The sequence below is a fragment of the Nipponia nippon genome, unplaced genomic scaffold (genome assembly GCF_047370975.1).
Source record: "Nipponia nippon isolate SJK-2023a ecotype South Korea unplaced genomic scaffold, ASM4737097v1 scaffold_8, whole genome shotgun sequence".
Classification (NCBI taxonomy): domain Eukaryota; kingdom Metazoa; phylum Chordata; class Aves; order Pelecaniformes; family Threskiornithidae; genus Nipponia; species Nipponia nippon.
Window position 1 is genome coordinate 31,630,221 of NW_028262402.1, and position 22,768 is coordinate 31,652,988.

General features: G+C 38.2%; 1 protein-coding gene across 3 annotated transcripts in view; it reads right to left on the bottom strand.

Moving 5' to 3' along the window:
• Positions 1–22,768, bottom strand: part of AOPEP (aminopeptidase O (putative)) — a 209,057-nt gene that overhangs the window by 174,374 nt on the left and 11,915 nt on the right. For all 3 annotated transcript variants that reach the window (XM_087741672.1, XM_087741673.1, XM_087741671.1), the window contains 3 exons: positions 19,256–19,356; positions 17,634–18,597; positions 3,625–3,791 (listed from right to left, as the gene is read on the bottom strand). In XM_087741672.1, coding sequence (XP_087597798.1) covers positions 3,625–3,791; positions 17,634–18,439 — 973 coding nt within the window. In that variant the 5' untranslated portion in view covers positions 18,440–18,597; positions 19,256–19,356. The remainder of the gene's footprint in view (positions 1–3,624; positions 3,792–17,633; positions 18,598–19,255; positions 19,357–22,768) is intronic.

A 22,768-nucleotide genomic window follows, 5' to 3' on the forward strand; every position in this document is an offset into this window, starting at 1 on the left:
CTGGCTCAGAGGGATGAGTAGCATGTGATGACCTGTCAACTCCCATGCTGTAGTTCCTGATATATGTTGGAGATCAATCAACACAAGTACTGGACTCTTCTGTTTTGCCTTGTGAAAAGTGAGAGGAGCACAAACAAAAGCAACTGTTGTTGCTGCTAGCTACGGAGCAGTAGCAGTGGCTTTTCTAGCACCATATTTCCTCTCAATAACAGAACACACCTTCTTGCTGGCATCAGAGATGGCAAAACAAGATCAAGGACTACATAATGGTAGAGTAACTGCACAAAAAGCAAGCCAGTTCATTTCACACTTAATGCTTGAATATCTACTTCTTGAACATGAATCAAAACAAATGTAAAGGTGTTTGTGACTGAATATATTCGCACCTTCTATGTGTTACAGTAATATGCTGAAGGAAAGTAAAACTGACAAGTGTTGAAAAATAAATCCAATGGTTAAATGGCTCACATTACACACACACGAAGTGGTCCCTGTAAAACTTTCTCCCAAAGGGCACAGTCAATTGAATTTTTCTGATAAGTTTTTCTTCTCTAAGTACTCCATAAAGAATGCATGGTATTTTTAAGCACTTTGAGGTCATCCTTGAATAGTTACCATTTATACTCAAGTAAGTGACATATCAGTATTTTCAAACAAATGTGGCCTCACTTTATTTCAAATGACAGGATGAGCCATAGTTTTGTAGGAGGCAGAATGCAAAAATGGCATATACAGGAGGAAGTACACTATTACTAAAACCTGCAAATACAAGTGGCAAATGAGGAATCTGTGCATGTGAGTACACCTAGTCTAGCTATGCACTGTATCACAGCATCCATGCATCTAGAGATGTATGTCTGTGAGGCAGAAGGCAGATCTCTGTTTAAAAGCATGAAGGTATCATCCTTGCTGGCTGTTCTTCTATTGTCTGCCTGCACACTTGTTATAAACGACTTTCAAAGGAAAAAATATTCAGCTAACTTGTAATTCTATTCAGAATAAATTCATTCACAACTGCTTGCCAAAATGCTTATTCTTTCTGAGAAATTGCATTTTTAAAAATAGATTTTCATGTTCCGCCAGTTATGTATGATTTTATAAATATGCAGCACAGCAATAGCATGTAAATAATTTGGCAAAGTTATTTTAATTGAAGCCACCGTGAAAGGCTTTGAGGTGTGTTTTATACATGTAAAGACAAAATTTTAAGCAGGATAGATTTCATGTGCCCTGCATAATTGCCTAACAACAAGATCTATGTGGGACAGGTTATTTAACACTACAGACCATTTTGAACTTTTTAACTCTTAAAAGTTCTACTAATTAAATTAATGAATTTGTAACCCTAAATTCATTAAGAATTTATTCAAGGCTTCACTTGAGCACTTGGGTTTGTTTGTTTTTTAAAACATTCCTCGCAATATTACTCCTTTCCCTTCTTTCCTCTGTATCTGTTTTGTAAATTTTTACAATTCCAGACCACTCTCTAACACTGATTTGTCATTTCCAACAGTATATAAGCAGCAAGATAATGAGGGTCTCATCCATGATTGAGTCTTTGAAAGCTACTGGAGCACAATGCCTACTACCTTTAAAGAAACCCAGCAACCCTTGCATCATGACATCAAAATTAGCATAAATAATTCTGTGTGCCGCATAGATCCATAAGCAGAACCTTCCACGCTCTTGGGAATTCCATCTTGAGGAGAGGTGGAAGGAAAACTGTAAGGACAGAAGTGCAGTAGGTGCTCCTGCTGCTTCAGTTCACTGAAGTTCAGCACAAAACTCTGCATTGTCACATGGCTCCTAAAGGAGCCAGCTGTAATGTTCATTTGTTTCTTCCCAATTCCCTTCACACTTTTCACTCAGCACTTCATTAGCACAGTGAAGCTAAAATGAGTCATTTCCTCCCTACCGCCCTTTCCATTAAAGACTTCTTACAGTATTTCTTGCTTTCACCGAGTTTTTAGGAAAGGAAACACACTGGGTTAGCCTGTGGAAAATTAAAAAAAACAAAAAAAACAAACCCAAAACAAGCAAAGCTTTAAGCTGACACATGAATTACCAACATACATTGACCCACTGCAACAACTACAAGGATTTAAACAAAAGCCCCTTCTGTTCTCCACAGGGTGACAAGGCTGACTTTGGGTGACTAAGCCCCAGTGCCATCATTAACAATATGGTACCCTGATATCATTCGCAACACTCCATCAACAGCATTTTAAAATTCGTTTTCCCCACAACTAGTTTTCTTATTTATTCAAGTATAAATTTTTAATGGTTTTTTTTAAACTAGAATGACAAAACAATGCTAATGAGGAAATAATTCATTCACAATACACCTTTTTCAACTAGCTAATTGGTCTAAGAGAGTATCAGTTTTAATTGACCTATGCCAATTTATACTGCCTGAAATTTTTTCCGTTTGTATTTCTAGAAATACACATAAGCATCCTTCTTCCTCTTAGTATTTCAGACCACATAGCCACCACTGAGGGACAGACAGGCAACAACTCATTAGCAAGGCATAAGTGTAGAATAAACTAATTAAACAATGATGGCAGAGCTGTTCTCCTAGTCTGAAGTCAAGAGCACTTTTGCTTTCTTGATGCCGAGACAGGAAAATACTATTGTCCAAGTGAGCTGAGCAGCTCATCATGGCAGTTTTCCATATTTCAACAGCAGAGACAAGGCTTTAAACAGGCTTCACATATGGCCAAAAATAACCAGACAATTCCATGCAAATGGGTTAACTGATGGTTCTTAAATGAAGGAGACTTTCATTCTTTTTTTTTTTCCTTCAAGAATAAACTTGCCTCTTTAAAGGGGAACACAAGACTTTTTTTTTTCCAGAAATACCTAATTCTAACGTTTCCCTATACGCTACTTTTCATCAGAACTACTTACACTAGAAAATACTGACCCTGTTTGACAAATTATCTCAAAACTAATAGGAGCAAGACATACTTTGTATTATTATGTGTAGAACTGCCTTAAAAAATTTCTTCTCTGTGCAGACAGAAGTTCAGAGAATAAAGTAGAACCAACACACAGGAAAAATGCTTGCTTGCTTACTGTTGCACAAGGCATGATCTACCAATGCCAAAAAACACCCCAAAGACCAGATTTTCAGAGCACTGACCTGATATTGTTCACCTGTTCCATATATTTCAGGAAACAGATATGACACAATGACTGCTTCTAATCATTAGCATGCTGAGCTACACTTGGACTGGAGAACTAAGACTGACAGTTAATTATCTACCAAGGCCTGAAGTTGTCAGGAGCCTGATAAGGTACTTCATCTATGAAACGTTCAACTGCAGAGTGACTAAAACAAACCCAATTTATGACAAGTGAAGTCTAGGTTTGGAAAAAGTAAAAGGAATAAAACCACAGAAAAAAGTAAGTAGAAGTAATACAGTGAAATGTAAATGCTTTGAAGTCTTACTAAGTTATCCTGAGGCCTTGAACAGGTCAGAATGACATGGACATTACAGACAGACATGTAAGTGCTTTTAAAGTTAGGAACTTAATTCTTTCAAAAATCATATATTTACTAAGCTATATTTCTAATTATAAAATTATTGAAAATAATTTACTATAGAAAATATATTTCACCTTCTCGAAGCTGGACTGGTTCTGCTGAGTTTTCACCACTCATTAACACAACAAAGCCTGCAGCTGTTCGGACTGAGGCTTGCCATGTTGACAAGGCAACGGGTGGTTCTTGGCATGGGAAAAGGGCTCTGTTGTTTATTGGCGATCCCATTGTATAAACACATGGCCTATATGGAAGGAAAAGAGATTGAAGTTGGGGTTACAATAAGAAAGACTGAATTAAGATTTCTCTCACAAATCAAATCTACTGTTGTACTGAGGTTTTTATTTTTACTTCAGCTATATAGGTTTCAAACCTGTATGACCTGAACCAATCAAAGTACAATCTAAGTCATTTAAAACAGGATGAAGAAAAGCAAGATTACCACAATAATTTTTACATAGACTAGAAAAGAGTAACTCCAGCCTTTCCCCCCTCCTGCTTCTGCATGAGCCTTCCAGCCTCATACAATAGCCCTCAGCTGAACCCATAAGGTCAAAGCCATCTTCTGAATATCTTCTGAAGATGCTATTGCAGGGCTTCACCAACACCTGTGACACCTCCCCATTGTCATCACAGTAGTTCTTTCATTACCATTAATCCCATCTCTCTCTACAACCTGGAGGATAATCTAAACTCAGAGCAGTAGATCTAGCCTTGAGCCTTCCTTAGTCCAAGCCTCAATAAATCTCGACACTTTTACATTTCTTCTTGCAGTAAGGTAATGCACGCTAGCTCACCTGCCTTTCAGAATTTCAACCACAGGGCATATAATGAGAAGAAAGCATTTCTTCCCTGTAAGCCTCAGCCTCCTTCTCGCTTTTCACATAGCAATATTCCTTGTAGTATTGCTCTTTTTGCAGTTTCTCTAACCCTCTTCTAGGCAGCCTCTTCATCTACTGCCCTGTTCCAATTTCAGCTGCAGTATTTCATGCCAGCCAATTCCTTATTAGCAGCTTAGCCACAGCTGGGAAGGTAACAAGGCCTTTCATTAAGTCCTAGCTTGCTATTGCTGGTGCACAGATGTAATGGTTTACTACTTCTGTTACATTTTGCAGTTTTATCTTAATTTCTAGTACTTGCATAACACCACCCCTTAGCTTAAAAAAGCTAAGTTTTCAAACATAAATTACAGAAAACAAACACAGACAGTAGGTTTCTCCAGCTAAAGAAAGGAAATCTTGACAGCATCATTCCACTGCACTGAGTTTTTAAAAACCTATGATATGTAAAGCCAATATTCTGGGAGCACAACACATTATTTCATGAATCCTTGAGGCTAAAAATATTCCAATCAGTATCTTTAATAACTTGAGTTTAAAAATCATCAAAACACTTTGGAAAATAGGGAACAAGATGTTAGGGCAAAAGCTATTTTACAATGGCTAAGACCTGAGCATCTTGTTTACTCCCCTCCAAACAGCTCCTCCATTCAAATTATTCCTTTCCTAAAGCCAACTCTAAACTACACAGAGGGAAAGAACTTGGAGATACTGAAGGACACAGATAAAAAATATTCTGAAGCTATTTTTGCACTCTTGTCAAAAGTGCTATCTGTGCTCTTGGATCCAGAGCTGTTCATGGCACAATCAAATTACTGTGGCTTAACTAATGCAGGCCAGCTGATCTTTCAGTAGAACAGGGAGGGAAACTGCAGTTTAAGTAGGCCTATTGTTAATGCACACAAACATAAAAAGAAAATAATCTGGCTCCCCCTGGCATGTATCAGAGTGTATAGAGTAGGACATAGATATCCAGTGATGCTCAATAGATAACTGCAGTGGCAAGACAGTCAACTGGTTATCTTTTACCCAGTAAAACACAATGCACAGCTAAATGTAAAAGACCACTAATCTGTTTAAATCTTTAATTAGCTTTAATGTCTTTGGAATTAATCTCCTAAAACTGAATCTGTAACCAATTCTGATATACATAGAATAATTGGGTTTTCTTCCAGAAAAAGAGACACTGCATGGCAGTGAGTTCACAAGAAAAAGGAAGAGCTTGCTTTTTCACCTCCTAGGAGGTTCTGCTTCCTCCTTATAATGCTAGCCAAGTGATACTGGACATATTATTTACCCTGAAACATATGTGTGCTGGGAGGGGATGGGGAGGAAAGGATGGTTCCTTATTCATGAAAACATTATTAAAATACACAGGATTATAAAAAAAGATCCTAGTAGAGTTTGTGAGAATGAGAGGAAAGGTGGGCTTAATGACTGCTGATATACATATTTTACCAATGATTTACCAGGCATTTGTGAAGGCTGTTTTGCTGGGTGCCATTGGTACAACCCAGTCTTAAGAGCACTATAGGGGATTTTCGTAACTTGAAGAAATTTTAGAGGGACATGCCACAATGACTGAGAAAACAGGCTGGCAGAACAGCACTAAGCAGAATGTTGCAATGCTGTGTCCACACAACACAAATATAACATGGTCTCGGTAGTGTCTGTTCCATTAATGTGCTCTCAGGGAGCACTTTTTACCTGCATATCATAAAGGGTTTACAAATAATGTCAATACCATTTTGCAGATGGGGAAAATGAGACACGGTGAACAGCTTTGCTGAGTGCTAGTGTTCAAGCTGTGCCTACAGGCTAAGTTTCAAGCCTCCCAGCCCAATAGCTTTCACATTGGACTAGGAAGCCTCTCATTATGAGAAATAATACTATTACATAATTAACTTTTTTCCCTAAAACATTTTAATGCTAAAATACATACACAGACAGGTCACAAGTCTCTAAGGTTAAGGCCCAAGTAGAAAGGGAGTTAGAAAAGTGGAGAAAGACTGGTCAAGTACATAATCTTTTCTTCAAAACTAAGCCTCTTTTCCACTCCTCACCTGTTTTAATACCATTTTTGTCCAGGTATACTTATTAACTTCATTATTTCAAACCAAAATGTATTCAAATATGTCTAAGTCTGATAAGAAAATAGTAGTGAAACATACAAGTTCTAAATTTTGAGAGGAAACTATCAGAACAACAATTACATCAGCTTTTAATTAGATATTCATACATTCATAGCAAGATCACCTGGAGGCTTGACTGACAGTATGTCATCAACTGAGATGCCAGCTAACATTGAACAGTCTCCTGTTCTGCTTTAGAGAGGAGCGTTTATAATGTGAACTCATGATTTTTTCTTCATCTTTTCTTTGTTCACTGGAATTTTTAATCTATTTTCTTCGCACTGTAAAACATACCTCCACAGATTTTTTTGCTTCCCATGACAAATCATGTTTTACTTTGCTAATTGTTTATACTTCATTTACAGTAGTATTTTCTTTTTACAACATTGGTAATAGTGTAGTGTTATTTTAGGACACCCACTGCAGCTCACAATTTTCTTTGTTCTGGGTCAGGCAGCACAATTCTAACACACGTAAGAGGACCAGAAACTTAATTCTTATCCTGATATGAATGCGATTTTTCACCCGATCCAGAAAAATTACTAGCTAACCAAGGTATATCAAAGAATAGTAATGACAAATAACTAATTTTAGACTGCTTTTGTCAATTGATACAAAATTTGACTTTTTTCTGATTTATCCCTACCACTGCTAGCAAGAAACTTCACAGTTCCTTTCCTTTTTCCCACTGTCTATCCTCTCCCTCTCTCTTCTTTCACTTTTAATGGTCTTGTAATGTTCAAGTCATCTATTTATGTAGTATTATGTTTACGTCAGCCATAATCTTTGCCACCATAGATTGGAAGCGACAAGGAAATTGAATACAGCAAAAGTAAGATAAGCAGAGAACTCGGACTATTTGTCTAATTACTTGTTACATTGGAAGAACAAGCACCCACAAAACACAAAATATGTCTCTGGTCACTCATCTGGCCAACTTTATGACTAGCAATTCCCAGTGATCAACAATCCAGGCTACTGGAGAAATCAAGCACTAGTTGTGGTATTGTTTGGTTTTGCTCCAAGAGGAGACTCGGGGCTGTCTGTTGTTCAGTAATCTCCCAGAGCCAACGATTCTGAGGAAAATTTGATTCATGCAATCCTAAATCATCAGTATTCCATATATTTTTATAACATAACAAAACCAGTTCAAACCAGCTCTTGGCAGATCTCCCTCTGCCATGTAAGCATATAAATGATAATAACAAATTAAGCTACTACCTTAAAGCTCATAATAAATGTTCAATTGATACTCTGTTCTATGGACAGGAATCTGCAGGTCTTCTATGAGATACCTGCCGTCAAACACCTGCATCATGTCCTAAGGCTCAGCCATGTCAACCTGCTTTTGGTGAGCGCCTGTTTGAAGCTTTCTCAAGGAAAATGCCCAGTTCAGCAACTCTATCCCTTTCCTGTATTTGAAAATATACATTCCCTATTTCTTCAATGGTTGTCTGCATGTAAGGATGTAAGGTGGCAACCTCCTGCAACTACAAGGCCACTACCTGTAAAACCACTGCTGTTTGCAGCTGTTTCTTACTCTAAATTACAGTGTCATTTCCACGAAGCAGCAAGATTTCCTGACACCTAAATCACACCAGCTTTTCTGTTCTGCCTTTTGTTCTGCACCTCTGCAAGGTGCCAGTGATTGTCATCAGATTCCAACAGGGCAGGTATTCTTGTTTTTATTTGTCTGTTGAATAAAATACGAGTCAATAACTACCCATGCCTTTTTCAAACCATTCTCCAATTTAAAAGTACTAAATATGATTATGAGATGAGTGATTCCACCAACTTTTCCAGTAATCTCTGTTACTGTGATGCTGGTTTTCCAACAGCTGGATAGCTACATTTCTAAACCGTATTTTTTTTTTTTTTACTTTTGCCCACTAATTTGTGGTCCACATCAGGTATATCAATCCTGCTTCTTCTAGACATAGTATATGCACAATCTGCTGTTCAAAAGTTTTATCTTTTGGTACAGCCATCACTGGCAAGCAAGGGTAATAAGGTTAAGACACGGCATACCTTTTTCATCCAAAGTAAATCAATGTAATACTTACTGTGCTCCCACTTTGCCTCTAACAATTAGGATTTTTTCACTTGCTTTGACCTGTATTTTTGGCAAATGCAATACACTTAACAGCTTCTTCAATGTTGTTATGAGAAAGCTTCCTAAATTTTAAGTCACACACCTGACCAATCCCTTCCATTCTCTGTACATCTTTCCATACTACTTCTGTAACACCTTAGGAAGTACCACCTGACTGCAATTAAACAAAATTTAATTTCATAGCCATAGCTCCTGTTTAAATGGAATAAAGATAGGAAATAACTGACTATTGGCAGAGAAAACAGGAGATTTTGTAATTGCTCTGTTTCCACAGCAGTTAACAAAATTCGAACCCTTTGTAAGCCTCTGTCTTTAAAAAGAGAAGACAATTTTCCTATGGATATAAACTGTGATACAGCTGGACTTTCTCAGCTCTATTCTGAAATCAAAGGTTGCTTTGTTTTCTTGGTCGGCCAATTCACAAACACACAAGTGCTGGTTGGACTCTTCATTCCCCATATTACTGGCTCTTTAATCTGCTGTGGTTTTACCTCCCTTTTAGATTTGAAAATTAAAACACTTTTATTGTTATACGGATAATGGTATTTCCATAATACTATTTCATTCTTAGCCTCCTCTGGTGTAGTATGATCCTCTCATTGGCACATTTTAGTGAAGCAACTTGCCTTTTGTATTCCTTCTTCCTGTAGGACCATCATCAGCCTTGCCCTTTGCGCTCTGGTATGCAGTGCCTCTGTGAGCGCCCAGCACTTCCTTCCTCTGTCCTGTGCTGTAGGCATCCACTTACTCCAACTACACCTGAGTACCATTTGTCCTGCCATGCCATGAAACTTGCTATAACTCTTGAAAAAGTATTAAGTTCACTAAAAAAAATCGTTTCTCATGGTCTTCCTTTCTAGTTAGGACAACTAATTCAGAGGAGCTATTTTAAATTTTTTAGCAATATTTGTTTATTGCTGTCCACATTTCCAGAAATATCAAATCAGTTCATTTGCTACTAAAGGTCTGCCTACTTTTTTTTGTTTATTTTTATTTTACTTCTCCATTCTATTCCTGATACCATTTGGTCTTCCTTAGAAATCACTGTCAGACATGAGTAATCAACAAACTTCAGACTGCTTCATTAATTACTCAAATATAAATATTCACCACTGGGAACAAAATTACACAAGGAGAGAATTCCCCACAGCTCATGGTAGCCACTTAGGATTTAGCCTGTGACTTGCCTGGATTCTGGAGCATCTTATTCTCCCAAGCCTCGCCCATGAAGAAAAACAAGCTCTTTATTCCCTTCCTGCATTTCCAGCATCCAAGATCACAGAATGATGCTAACTCATGCCACTGGAAAATAAACATCTATTTTCATAGAATCATAGAATCGTCAAGGTTGGAAAAGACCCTTAAGATCATCAAGTCCAACCGTCAACCTATCACTGCCAAGTCCATCTATACCATGTCTTCAAGCACCGTATCTATCCGTTCTTTAAATACCTCCAGGGATGGAGACTCAACCACTTCCCTGGACAGCCGGTTCCAATGCTTGACCACCCTCTCGGTGAAGAAGTTTTTCCTAATGTCTAACCTAAACCTCCCCTGGCGCAGCTTGAGGCCATTTCCTCTCATCCTATCACTCGTTACTAGGGAGAAGATACCGACCCCCACCTCGCTACAACCTCCTTTCAGGTAGTTGTAGAGAGCAGTAAGGTCTCCCCTCAGCCTCCTCTCCTCCAGGCTAAACAACCCCAGCTCCCTCAGCCGCTCTTCATAAGACATGTGCTCTAGACCCTTCACCAGCTTTGTTGCCCTCCAGATGCTCCAGCACCTCCATGTCCTTCTTGCAGTGAGGGGCCCAAAACTGAACACAGTACTTGAGGTGCAGCCTCACCAGTGCTGACTACAGGGGCACTATCACCTCCCTGGTCCTGCTGGCCACACTATTCCTGATACAAGCCAGGATGCCATTGGCCCTCTTGGCCACCTGAGCACACTGCTGGCTCATGTTCAGGTGGCTGTCAACCAACACCCCCAGGTCCTTTTCTGCCAGACAGCTCTCCAGCCACTCCTCCCCCAGCCTGTAGCGTTGCATGGGGTTGTTGTGACCCAGGTGCAGGACTCGGCACTTAGCCTTATTGAACCTCACACAGTTGGCTCCGGCCCATCGGTCCAGCCTATCCAGGTCCCTCTGTAGGGCCTTCCTACCCTCCAGCAGATCAACACTTCCACCCAACTTGGTGTCATCTGCAAACTTACTGACGGTGCACTCAATCCCCTCATCCAGATCATCAATGAAGACATTGAACAGGACCGGCCCCAACACTGAGCTCTGGGGAACACCACTCGTGACCGGCCACCAGCTGGATTTGACTCCATTCACCACCACTCTCTGGGCTTGGCCGTCCAGCCAGTTTTTAACCCAGCGCAGAGTGCACCCATCCAAGCTGTGTGCAGCCAGCTTCTCCAGGAGAATGCTGTGGGAGAGTGTCAAAGGCCTTACTAAAGTCCAAGTAGACAACATCCACAGCCTTCCCCTCATCCACTAAGCGGGTCACTTTGTTATAGAAGGAGACCAGGTTAGTGAAACAGGATCTCCCTTTCATGAACCCATGCTGGCTGGGCCTGATCCCTCGGTTGTCCTGCACTTGCTGCATAATGGCACTCAAGATGACCTGCTCCATGACCTTCCCCGGCACCGAGGTCAGGCTGACAGGCCTGTAGCTCCTGGGATCCTCCTTCCAACACTTCTTGTAGAGGGGCGTCACGTTTGCTAGTTTCCAGTCATCTGGGACCTTCCCAGTTGACCAGGACTGCTGATAAATGATGGAGAGTGGCCTGGCCAGCTCCTCTGCCAGCTCCCTCAGTGTCCTCAGGTGGATCCCATCTGGGCCCATGGACTTGTGCGCATCCAGGTGGAGGAGCAGGTCAGTGACTGCCACCTCTTCGACAACTGGGACTTCACTCTACGTCCTATCTCCATCTCCGAGCTCACGGACCTGAAAAACCCGAGGATGACTAGCTTGACTATTAAAGACTGAGGTAAAGAAGGCATTAAGTACCTCTGCCTTCTCCTCATCCTTCGTGGCAAGGTTACCTTCTGCATCCAACAAAGGAGGGAGATTCTCCCTGGCCCTCCTTTTGTCACTGACATATTTATAAAAACTTTTTTTGTTGTCTTTAATGGCAGTGGCCAGTTTAAGTTCCAGCTGCACCTTCACCTTTCTGATCTTCTCCATGCATATCCTCACAACATCCCTGTAGTCCCCCTGAGTCGCCTGCCCCTTCTTCCAAAGGTGGTAGGCTCTCCTTTTTTTCATGACACATTTTCTAATTTGCAGTTTGAAACTGTGAAAATCTGACTCATTTTTCCAATTTCTACCCTGGAAAAAATTTGCTCTAAAAATATCAAATATATTACAAAAATTCAGTGGATGCCTCATACTCTGTAAAGGCTATAGCTACAGGGTTACATTGGCACAAACCTGTATTACCAGTGAAACAGATGATTGTACCTTCCAAACTGACCGCAGTAGCATATTCCAAACAACTCCTATAAGGCATTGCTCCTCCTTCCCGCCCCCCAGCTTATTTTCAGTTAGATTAACTCCCTAATATGCCTTATCACCTAGCTGTACACACACCCATGTCATCATACCAGTGGTGGCGGAAACCAGCATCCAGGTTTAGAGAGGTCAAGAGCGTCTCTTTCAGCAAGTGTATTTTGGTAGGCTTCTTCCTCGTTCCTTTTTAGCTCTTCCTCCTTCCCTCTTCTCATTAGTACAAAATAGCTCTGTGGTTGACTCTGTACTGTTAATACACTTTGGACACACAAACTACAAACACAAAGCATTATGCTGAACTTTCGCGGTAGTCAGAAAGACTTCAGACTAAGTAGGGAGAAACTGTGTGATCCAGCCTGGGAATCAGTACAGTTACCCTCTTTTTTTGCAGGCCTACTGCAAACGTGTTCTAAGTATGGCCTAAAATGGCAGGGTATGTGAGTATGGTTAGGGTACAGCTTGTAGCCAATACCCAGACAATATCCACTGCATATTGCTAGCTTACCATAGCCAAATGCAATTCTTCACTCTTAAGTACCAATCACTAAGGACACAAAGAACAATTTTGCAGTCTTTAGATGGTCATTTGATCTCTGTAGGACATAAAAGATGATAGACTTAAACAATTCCAAATCAAAACTTTGAAGACGTTTGGAAAGCAATCCTTCCACATGTGAAATGATGACATTCTGCTTCTCCAGCAGTCTCTAGATAAAACAATTTCATAATTCTTGTGAACTGTTCTGGAACTTAAGGAAATTACATATACTAAAATGCATTATACTCCATTTCTTGATTTTTAGTAAATATCATTGTTGTGACTGGCACTAGAAACATGGTGCTTACAACTACACATGACATTTTTTCTAGGCTATATTTCCATATACAGAAAGTTGATAAACATAGACTTCTATGTGTAACCTCCTGGAAATTAGAGATGACTGCTCAAGAATTCACTTCCAACCTCAAGCTTTAGCTAAATATTCAAGAAATGGGTTTAGCATGTTTCCACTATCCTGAATATTTAGGAAAAAATCTCAAGTTCAGAACATTTATGAAAATTTCAGTCCCTCTCAGAAGGGAATATCAATGATAAACTAAATGTTAAAATAGCAAAAAATGAAAAATGTCAATGTTGCTGTGTGTACTTTTATACAGTTTTTATGTAGTCCTTACTTTATGCAACATACTATGTAACACAGTCTGAGTGACTGCAGTGCCAAAGAAGGGTATAACTTTTTAAGAACTTACCTTCAGAAGAAGCATCCAAATTTATGAATAGCTCATCACCAATGCATCTGAACAATTGCAACTACTCTCTTTGAACATGATTTGCATTTCAAAATGCGTGTCCTAAGGAGAGGCAGGCTTGAAACAACCAGTCTCAAAAAAGGTAAAATATCTCTTTTTTTACCTGCAGACAAAAAATAATGAGGAATTGTGCCAGTCTGCATGCCAGTGAGACCCAGCCTGACACAGACTCCTCACACAGGTCCACAAAACAGATCACAATAGGTTTGGCAGAACTTTTCTACTAGTTCTTTGCTGTGTCAGCAGAATCAGTAACACCAAATTATTTAAATAGGAAACCAAGGTCTGTTTTATTGCTACATTAGGTACCACCTCTTTGTATATTCTCCTAATCACTATCTACCTCAGGTGCTTCAGCTGCACATTACAGAAATGCAAGGTTATATATAACAAATGAAGAACGAGGCAGTTCAGTGATGTCCGTGATACAGTTGAACACTGCATCTGAAAAGAAGCATTTAATTACAGAACATATGCTAGCATTAGCACTTCTACCAAATTGTGCATTTATGCTTGCTATATGCACCTTCATAGCTTTCATAAAGGCAAAAATATTTCCCTAGTTCTTTAAAAATACATTGGTATTTTAATCTAATAATAAGATATCATAAAGATCATCAACTAGACAGGTACAAAATATTTTTAAAAGGTAAGACACTTAAATTGGTCAAATAAATATCAAGATATCATAAGCAATTTTTTAAGGACACCATTCCACGTTTACCAATGTTTCCCACTTTGGAAAATTAGCACACGGTTAACACTTTCTAGAGTGTTTCCCCAAAACTGCTCAATCATCCTTTAATAGCTTCTAATAATATGCTTTTTCCATAGCATTCTCATGAAAATCATACACTTGGAGTAATTCAGCCCATCCCCTTTACTTCCCAGAATTCCTCCTTTTCTGTGTATCTGATATCTAGGACTCAACCTGAAAAAATAAATGCATGTACCTGACCGACCAGTGTACCTATTGATGTATGGCAAGGTAAATAATGCACAGGTAGCTTACAGGATTAGGACCCAGTACTGAAAGGTTTCAGTGTCATGGAATGTCTTTCATTGATGTTGTTCATATCAAAGATACTCTTTCATTCCTACTCCCACAATGAGGAAATGAGTTCCATTCCAGTTGCTCATTAATATCAACAAAACCATTAACTAATTTATGACAGCACTAGAAGTGGCAATAAGTAAGGAAGAAAAAAGGTGGGAGGAATCTCCCATCAGAGGTGAATTTTCAAGGCTGTCTGTTAAGAAAATTACCTCTTTAATTTTAACCTAAATGTGTTTAATAGTTTACTTAAACAATAAAGAGATGGGATCCCAGGATGTTTTAATGAATAAGGATCCTTAAGAATGATCATGGGAAAACATTTAATTCAAAATATGCTGGTAGCCATGCTGACTCAACACTGCTACATATTCCTAAGAGTTAGGAAAAACTGCTTAAACACCTTGATGGGCTCGCAAAAAGTTTCTCCTTCCCAGTAATGAAAGATGTTTTATACACATTATTCCCTCCACAAAGTGGTTATTGTAGTGCCTAAAAGAAGCTTTTATTTTAAATCATTTTATAATACTTAGTACTAGTAAGAATACTTCAAACAGAAGTATAATTTTGTTAAAATTGCAACATTACCTTCTTAGTTTGAAACTCCGGTGCTGTATTGTGCTAGTAAACAACTGAAAAACTTAGAAACAGAATTTCTCTTTTTTAATGATAAATATATTACAAAAATTATAATCAACAGCTTTTTTTTTTTCCTATTTTAGTAATTATGTTATTGATCACCGTTAAAAGTTACCTGCCAATTTTAAGAACTGATATAGTCCTTGTAAGTATAACTTTTGGAGAGACAAAACAGTGTATATATTTATACGTATATGTATATATATGTGCATACCCACATATACTCACACACATACTCTATTCCTCTATTTTGCCCCCTTTTTAGTACTTGCACATAAAGGCCCCAAAAAGCATGTTATTACAAAAAAACATGTTATAAGGCTAAAGAAAACCTTCCTTCTTGATCATTAATGTATTTACTAGTATCAAAAGCCCAAACAGGGAAATGCTGAAATTCCCCGTGTTCAGTTCCTCTACTGAAAAGAGAAGTGTGCCCTGGTGTGCTAACATCAGGTTTGCACACACATATCTCAACTTGCCTAAACACATCCCACAAAGCTTTGTTTTAATCGATTTTTTGTGTATTATAATACATCATTGTTTAAATCAAATAAAATCGAAGTCTTTATAAAATACTGCATAGGTTAAATTTCAAAACATTGTACTAGCGTTAAAAGAGAGTAAACATTGGAAGTGGCCACACAACGCTTGTCCTTTGTTATTCGCTTCACTTTTCTCTGGGTTAGAACCATAGATTCTTCTGGGAAAGGATTTGACATCTGCCTAAAAAAGTACCACCCACACAATTTGGAACAATTTAAAGAATTCCCCTATGAGAATATAATGTAATAGTACTTCCCCCATACGTTATAAATGGGCTTTATTTTTAGAAAGGGAAGGAAAAATACAACACCATTTTGTACAATGAGCTTTGCCACTATATTTATGGGTTCATCACAGCCAGAATGTGATTTAAAAAATGTAGCAAGAAAGATTCTAATGACTGTGATATGAAAACTTATTTTCTCACAGGCATTAGTTTCTGGTATACCCTACAAAAGACTGAAAATAAACCAGCTTGAGACTATTTGCTACCATCAGACCGCCTGACCCATGTCAAGCCCTCTTTTCCTGCTTCATTATTGATCCATAAAATTCCGTGTGTTTGTGTACAGCTGCCATGAAATGTCTCCAAAGTACAAATAACGCTTTGCAGTGAAAAGGAAAAAGAGTCAAAACTAAAAGATGTTAGTGATTTAGATGCTTGAAAGAAACCTCAAAATACTCAAAACACACAGACAACAAACAGAGGAGGAATCCCATACCAGCTGAGCGTTGCTAACATTAGTCTCAAAGACTTTAGTAAGGGGCAGGTAGACACGGATACATGTGATCACAGGCAATCACCCTACCTTTGCATGCAGTCAAAATTCAAAATTTTCATAAATAAAGATACTACACTGAGTTAAATTTCCTAAACTCATACCAAAAATAACTCCTTGGGGAGTGAGGAAGGGAGAGGTAAGGGGAAGAGGTAATGAACATGACTGAGACATTCCTGGACTTGATGCTGCTCATGCTTTAGCAGCAGAATTACCTAACTACCAGATGTAGAATTAAAAGGCCTCATTATCCTCCCTAACGTGGATGGCAGTGAGAAGTATCTTAATTTCTACTAGCATAACTGAAATGAAAGGTAACCATATATCTCTAGTTTGGGAATGAAAAGCAAGTATTCAATTAAACCAAATTTCTTCCTCATCTTCCAACTTTATTCCTGTTTTTTAGGTATCATAAAGAACTAACAGCCATTAAAATCCAGCTTTGAACATTACAGTAAAACAACTACAGTTGCAGAAGTGAAGAGTGCATTGTCATTTCCCTCCTATAAAGAGCTTATCTTGAAGATTTCTGTACAGCACTGTGTACTTTCACAAATGCTAGGTAAAATGCCAATTCTTCTCACAGTTTCAGTTTGCAGTTCATTTACTATCATCAATGTACTTTACATAATAGATGAAGGAGATTTTAAAAGTTGATTATGAGAGACTAAACCGGAAAAGACTGCATCTCTAAACTTATTACAATACTGATAAAAGACTACGTGTGAAGCAGTTCTATTAAATATTATGTATACTGATCTTTATGCTGTATGATCAGTTGTGTAAGCCAGGAAGGAAAAAGAACACAACGTACTAAAGTGAAAATAACCTGTCATGCATACCTCATCTTCCCCTAAGTGATAATTCCCTACTCGCTGCACACACTTATTCCAATACACGACAATGATTTACTCCCACTCAGAATGAGCAAACACCATCACCTAGACAGGCCTGAGGTCTGCAAGTCCATTGGGTTTTCTTGAGCAGGGAGTTTGTCTGTTCTCCTACAGGACACCAGCAGGATTCAAAACAGGGATGAAATGAAAACAACGGAAGAGAATGCACATCATCTTCACAGTTGCTCAGCATTACACGATTCTACATTCTTGCATGTATGTTTAAAATTCATGTGTGCAACGCTTCCAGCTAATATTTACCTACCTGCCACTCTGGTCTGTAGTCCATGTAACGGATCTTCCCTCTGGTTTGGTTTTGTACCATATTCTTATTGCATGAGGAAAGTCTGCTGGAGTCTGAATTCCTGATTTCCTTATCTCCAAGCTCCAAGTGCCAGTAGTAAACAGTAGCTCTCCACAGCCAGGTGCCTGGCTGCAGCGAGTAAAATAGTATAGCTGTTCCTTCCAGCGATCTGCAGGTAAAGTCACAAGTTCATGTACAATCCGATTCCTGAGATTTTCCAGCTCCTTTGAAACATGAGGTAGCTTGGCAGACCTTGTGAATTTTTCAATGCCTGACACAGCAGCAACATCTACCTCCTCAACCTTTAGCACGGATAAATCACAGCAGTCCAATACCAGCAGAAAATCCTTGTTCCCATGATTCTCTATGTCACAGAAGTCCTTTGAACTAGAAATCCCAGAAGCCTGTTCCTGGTTGCTATGGTTACCTTTTTTATCAGGAGTATCTTCTTCACCTTTACCACAGACAGCAAAATCATTATATTCTGTTTTAGATGAACAGGCACTCACATTTGTCACAGGAATGTGGCAGAGTTCAGATGCGCTCATTTTACAGGTTTCATCAAACTGTGACTGACAGCCTTCTTTGCCAGTACTGCTGGTTTTCCTGTACTGGCTCCCAGTCTCAAAGAATAAAACTATGATGCCTTCAATAACTTTACTTTTAAAATCCACATCCAAGTCCAATATATAGTGCTTTACAAGCATGTAGCTAGTGTTGGCCATTAAGGGCAAGTCATCCTTCATGGGGTCTAGCTGTGTCTCCATGTTCCAGTCTATTGGGTAACAGTTTTACAAAGCCTTAGACATTCCTTACATATGACGTCTCCATAAAGAGCAAGGATATTCAGCCTCCCAGTGCCCAAAATAATTTTGATTAATATTACAGTATTGAAATTAATTGCAGTTCCTCCACTTCTCACATTCTATAAAAAAAAAATCAAAGCCAAAAAGAAATCACGTAATTGTTTCACAACTGCTTCTGAAATGCACTAAATCTAAAAGTTATTTAAAGTCCAGTTGCCTTTATTAAAAATAGTACAGCCAAAGGGTGATTGTGTCTCCACAGAATGGCATCAAGCCAGGTGCTTCAGGATTTGCTGTAAAGAACCATTGGCTTTATTTTTCAGAGAAGATCTCAAGTGAAAATATTTCTAAACAGCTTTTATAAACTGAAAGAAAAGAACTTTACTATAGGCATCCTGGTGACTCTATTCACCCACAATAATCCCTTAGAAAAGATACATGGTTATGCACATCCAATTTAATTTATTACTGCACTGTTTGTTTTTAAGGTTGCTGTATTTATTTCAAATGCACTCCCTCAAAAGATAGTGATCATTTTTCTACTGTGAAGTAACAAGAGTAAGCATAAATCACCTGATATGTCTTAAAGTTTTAAAGTAATAATTTCACATATACAATGCATCTCCATGGATTAATATACTTTCCACATTACAACTGCTCTCTTATCAGCACTTCTAGTAAATTACAAGAAAATGAGTCAATTTACTATGAGTACATTCCAAGTATTCCTTTGAGATTGCTCATGAAGATTTTTCAAATTTATAGTTAAATACTTACGGTATATGATTACATCTTAATAGCTGGAAACCCATTAAGACTCGGGATAATAGCATCTTACAGAAAACAAAAGGTCTTCTCACTGGAAAATATGCAAATACCTATAAAAGCAAGAAAATATTAAAATGCATCAACATTTGTTGCAACAACAGGCAGAAGTTCATCACAGAAGTTTAACTGTCATGCATTCTGTTTTGCTATGACCATTGAGCTGAAGTTATGCACTTTTAGCTCACTTAAGTCCTTTTTGTCTACTTTCTAGACTAGAAACAGAAATCAGAGGAAGAAGCAACTGTTAAGAAGCGCAGTTCTCTCCCTGCCAGTTCAGTGACACTTTCAGGATAGGCAGCCAAGTCTGTTTTTAAGTGCCTTAAGTGAACAGATATTCCCTTGTGACATTGTTTCGCAGTTTCACAGCCTCATCATAGACCTCAGTGCCCAAAGTCAGTTTTTCTGGAGTTCTCAAAGTCAGCACAGAGGAGAACCCAGACTCCCGCAAGACTTGCTGTTTCTTTTGTAGGAATCCAGGGCATGCTATCAAGCTAGCATCAGTACATGAAAGACTCAGGCCAAGAAATTATCTATACTGTTCCCTGAACTGGCTTCACACAAAGTACACAAAACATTGCAAATATCTCCCTTCTGTGATGGCTTTCTACCAGTCAGAAACAGCTCTTACAGGGATGTCTTTGAAGACAAGCTGAGAAAAATCTTTCTTTCACTTTTATATCAATCCTTCTGCACTTCTGCAAATATACCAGGGCACCAAGTTCACTTCAGAAGGTGCTCTTTCACTGAAATATCCCAGTAAATTCAGAATAATTTGAAGAGTGCCTGCAAGAGACACTCATTGCATCTTTTGAATTGCTCCCAGTAGATACTCCTCTATTCCCTGTTTGAGAGTTTTCCCAAACTTTTTCTCCTAATTTAATGATCTTCTTATTCATCAAAACAGTTTACTATTTCGAGTGCTCTCAAACTTCACATATTTGCAAGAAAACACTTTGCATCTTGCACTGCCTTAACTGATGTGTACATCTGTGTACTTTCAGAATTCAGCCTTGTATCAGGATCCAAAAACATATTCATGAGCACCAGTGATTTCAGTGTGGCTTTCCAAAGATTACTTATCTTTGCAGATATATGTGTAATGTTGGTCTGTGTTTTGCCAGTTTGACTTTAAAAAAAAACAACAGAAGAAGGTGAAGAATTAAGTACCTTGAAATGCATATTGGGCCCTAATATCATCATAGTGACTGCCTTCTACTTAATTTAAGGAAGTTTGGAAAATAGTGCAGAAGTGGAACTAAAGCATTTAGGAAGACCTGTAAGAAAGGCTGAGGGAATATCCAGCACACCTCAGCTTTGTGAATGAGCAGTGTCTATAAATAGCATATGGCCATTACAATCATGTCCTTGTCTTGACACCTAATTGGAAATATCAGCAGAGCAACCAAAGGTTCTAGATGCTGCGACATGAGCAATGCATCTCTGATGTTTGTGCGTAACACTGTGGACTGAACTTGATGTTACCTGGATTTTTTTCTGACTACCAACACCTTGTGACTTCTGACAGCTTAGCTAAGTATTGGTAGCAGAGAAAAGAAATATAGTGACTTGGTGGGGAAAAAAACAACGCTGAACTGGCATTCAAGAATCCGTTTTGCACAAATACTTAGATTTTCTCATGTGAAAACCAGGTATAAGATAATACTGATACATTTTATAAAATGTGAATACTATACTAACAATAAATATTTGTGTTATACTACTAGTAAGTGTCTATATCCCTGTTTTTCTGCTTTCCATTTGGAAGATCTGATCAATTTCTTACCTCAAAAGTATTAAGATAATTACACTACCTTACATTAAATTCTCATCTACCATAGTAAGAAGCACCTCTGAACACCTTAAAATAAATAGTAAAGCTGCAGTTCAATGCCTACAAAACCACACTTATTTTCTATTTAGAGGACTGTCAGATTTATTTAACATTAACAGGGCAGATTAGAAGGTGACAAATAGTGCCATACAAGTAAACTCAATACAAATTAAAAAAACCAAAACCAAACACAATTAATTGAAGCGTTATCAAAAAATTAAATTCTATAAATATAAATTTTCCTCAAAACTATTAATACCAAACCATGAAATCCATGAGATTCGAGAGACAATTGAAAACAAAGGCCAATGAGGCTAAAAAACACGCAGAGTGGACATTCATTTTCTACAGTTCAAAGTTTCAGATCAACAGTTCTGTTTAGTGGAGATGACACATCTGATCATGTTTACAAGCAGAGCAATGGACAAGAAGAACACACTTGTAGACAAGTAACAACTATTACTGCACACACTCTGACACTGAATTTTAATTCAGATGTAACACTGTGTCTGTTTAATCCTATCTCATATCACCTTAACTTTAGATATCTCAGCTTTCAAAAATTGTAGGTAGCTTCCCTATCTCCAAGCAGTAGTAAGTGAATTTAAATGCCTGTTTTCAGGAGTCTCACCTGAATCTCTGAAGAATTTTTTAATGAAATATTTTTAAGGAGTCTCCAGAATATTAGAACTGTACAACAAAGAAGCTGATATGCTATTCTATTCTGATGTGTTGGGGACTCACTCATTCAAATATCTTTGTATTTTTGTACTGTATTTTGATAATTTCATATTGATATTGAATTAGCAAAAAGTTCTGTCTTCTGTGCAAAGCATGTTTCTGTTACAAATGATAATTTTACTTCTCCACTAAAGCCTCACATTGGAAGTTGCATCCTATGAAGTGAGGTGGTATCTCAAGTAATTTGAGATACTCCTATTTAGAGCTCTCCTAAGTGGGAAATAAAATGAATTTGTGCACTACAGTTTTAAGACAGGGTAATTGTGCATGCTTTTAACTTAAATGTTAATTTTGTAATAATTTTACCAATTTTACCTTTTAAAAAGTAGGAATTACATTATGAAGGTACAACAAACTCCACAAATCAGTTGTGGAGTTTCTAAATATAAAGACTTCAGATGGTATAATCTGCAACAATAGATGGAAAATTATATTAAAAAGAACACAGAAGTCCAAGGAAATATATGACCATGAACTTATTTGTCAATCTTGGGATACACATCCTCAGTGTGAATTTCTGTCTACATGATGTTGACTGAAGTTCTGATACTTCATAGTGTACCTGCTTCTAGCTAAACCAAACATATTTGCTAACAGCTTCACCATTGGTTTTTCAATATCCAACTGCAAACATACATACACTGAACCCAGAGGAGGAAAAAAATATGCGCGAGCAAAAAGCCTGTTTGTTTGTTTGTTTGTTTAAATGTCATTTTTATACTATCTGGTCTATGCCTGGAGCCTCCAAAGAGTTAATGCTCACTAAATAACATGCCAAAAATCCACTGTTAACAGAATAGAAATTTTAAATGAAATTACTTCCTTTCCCTGTCCTCTAGTGTTTCATGGTCATGCACAGCAGCAATGTTCGTTTTACGCAGTGTTGTACT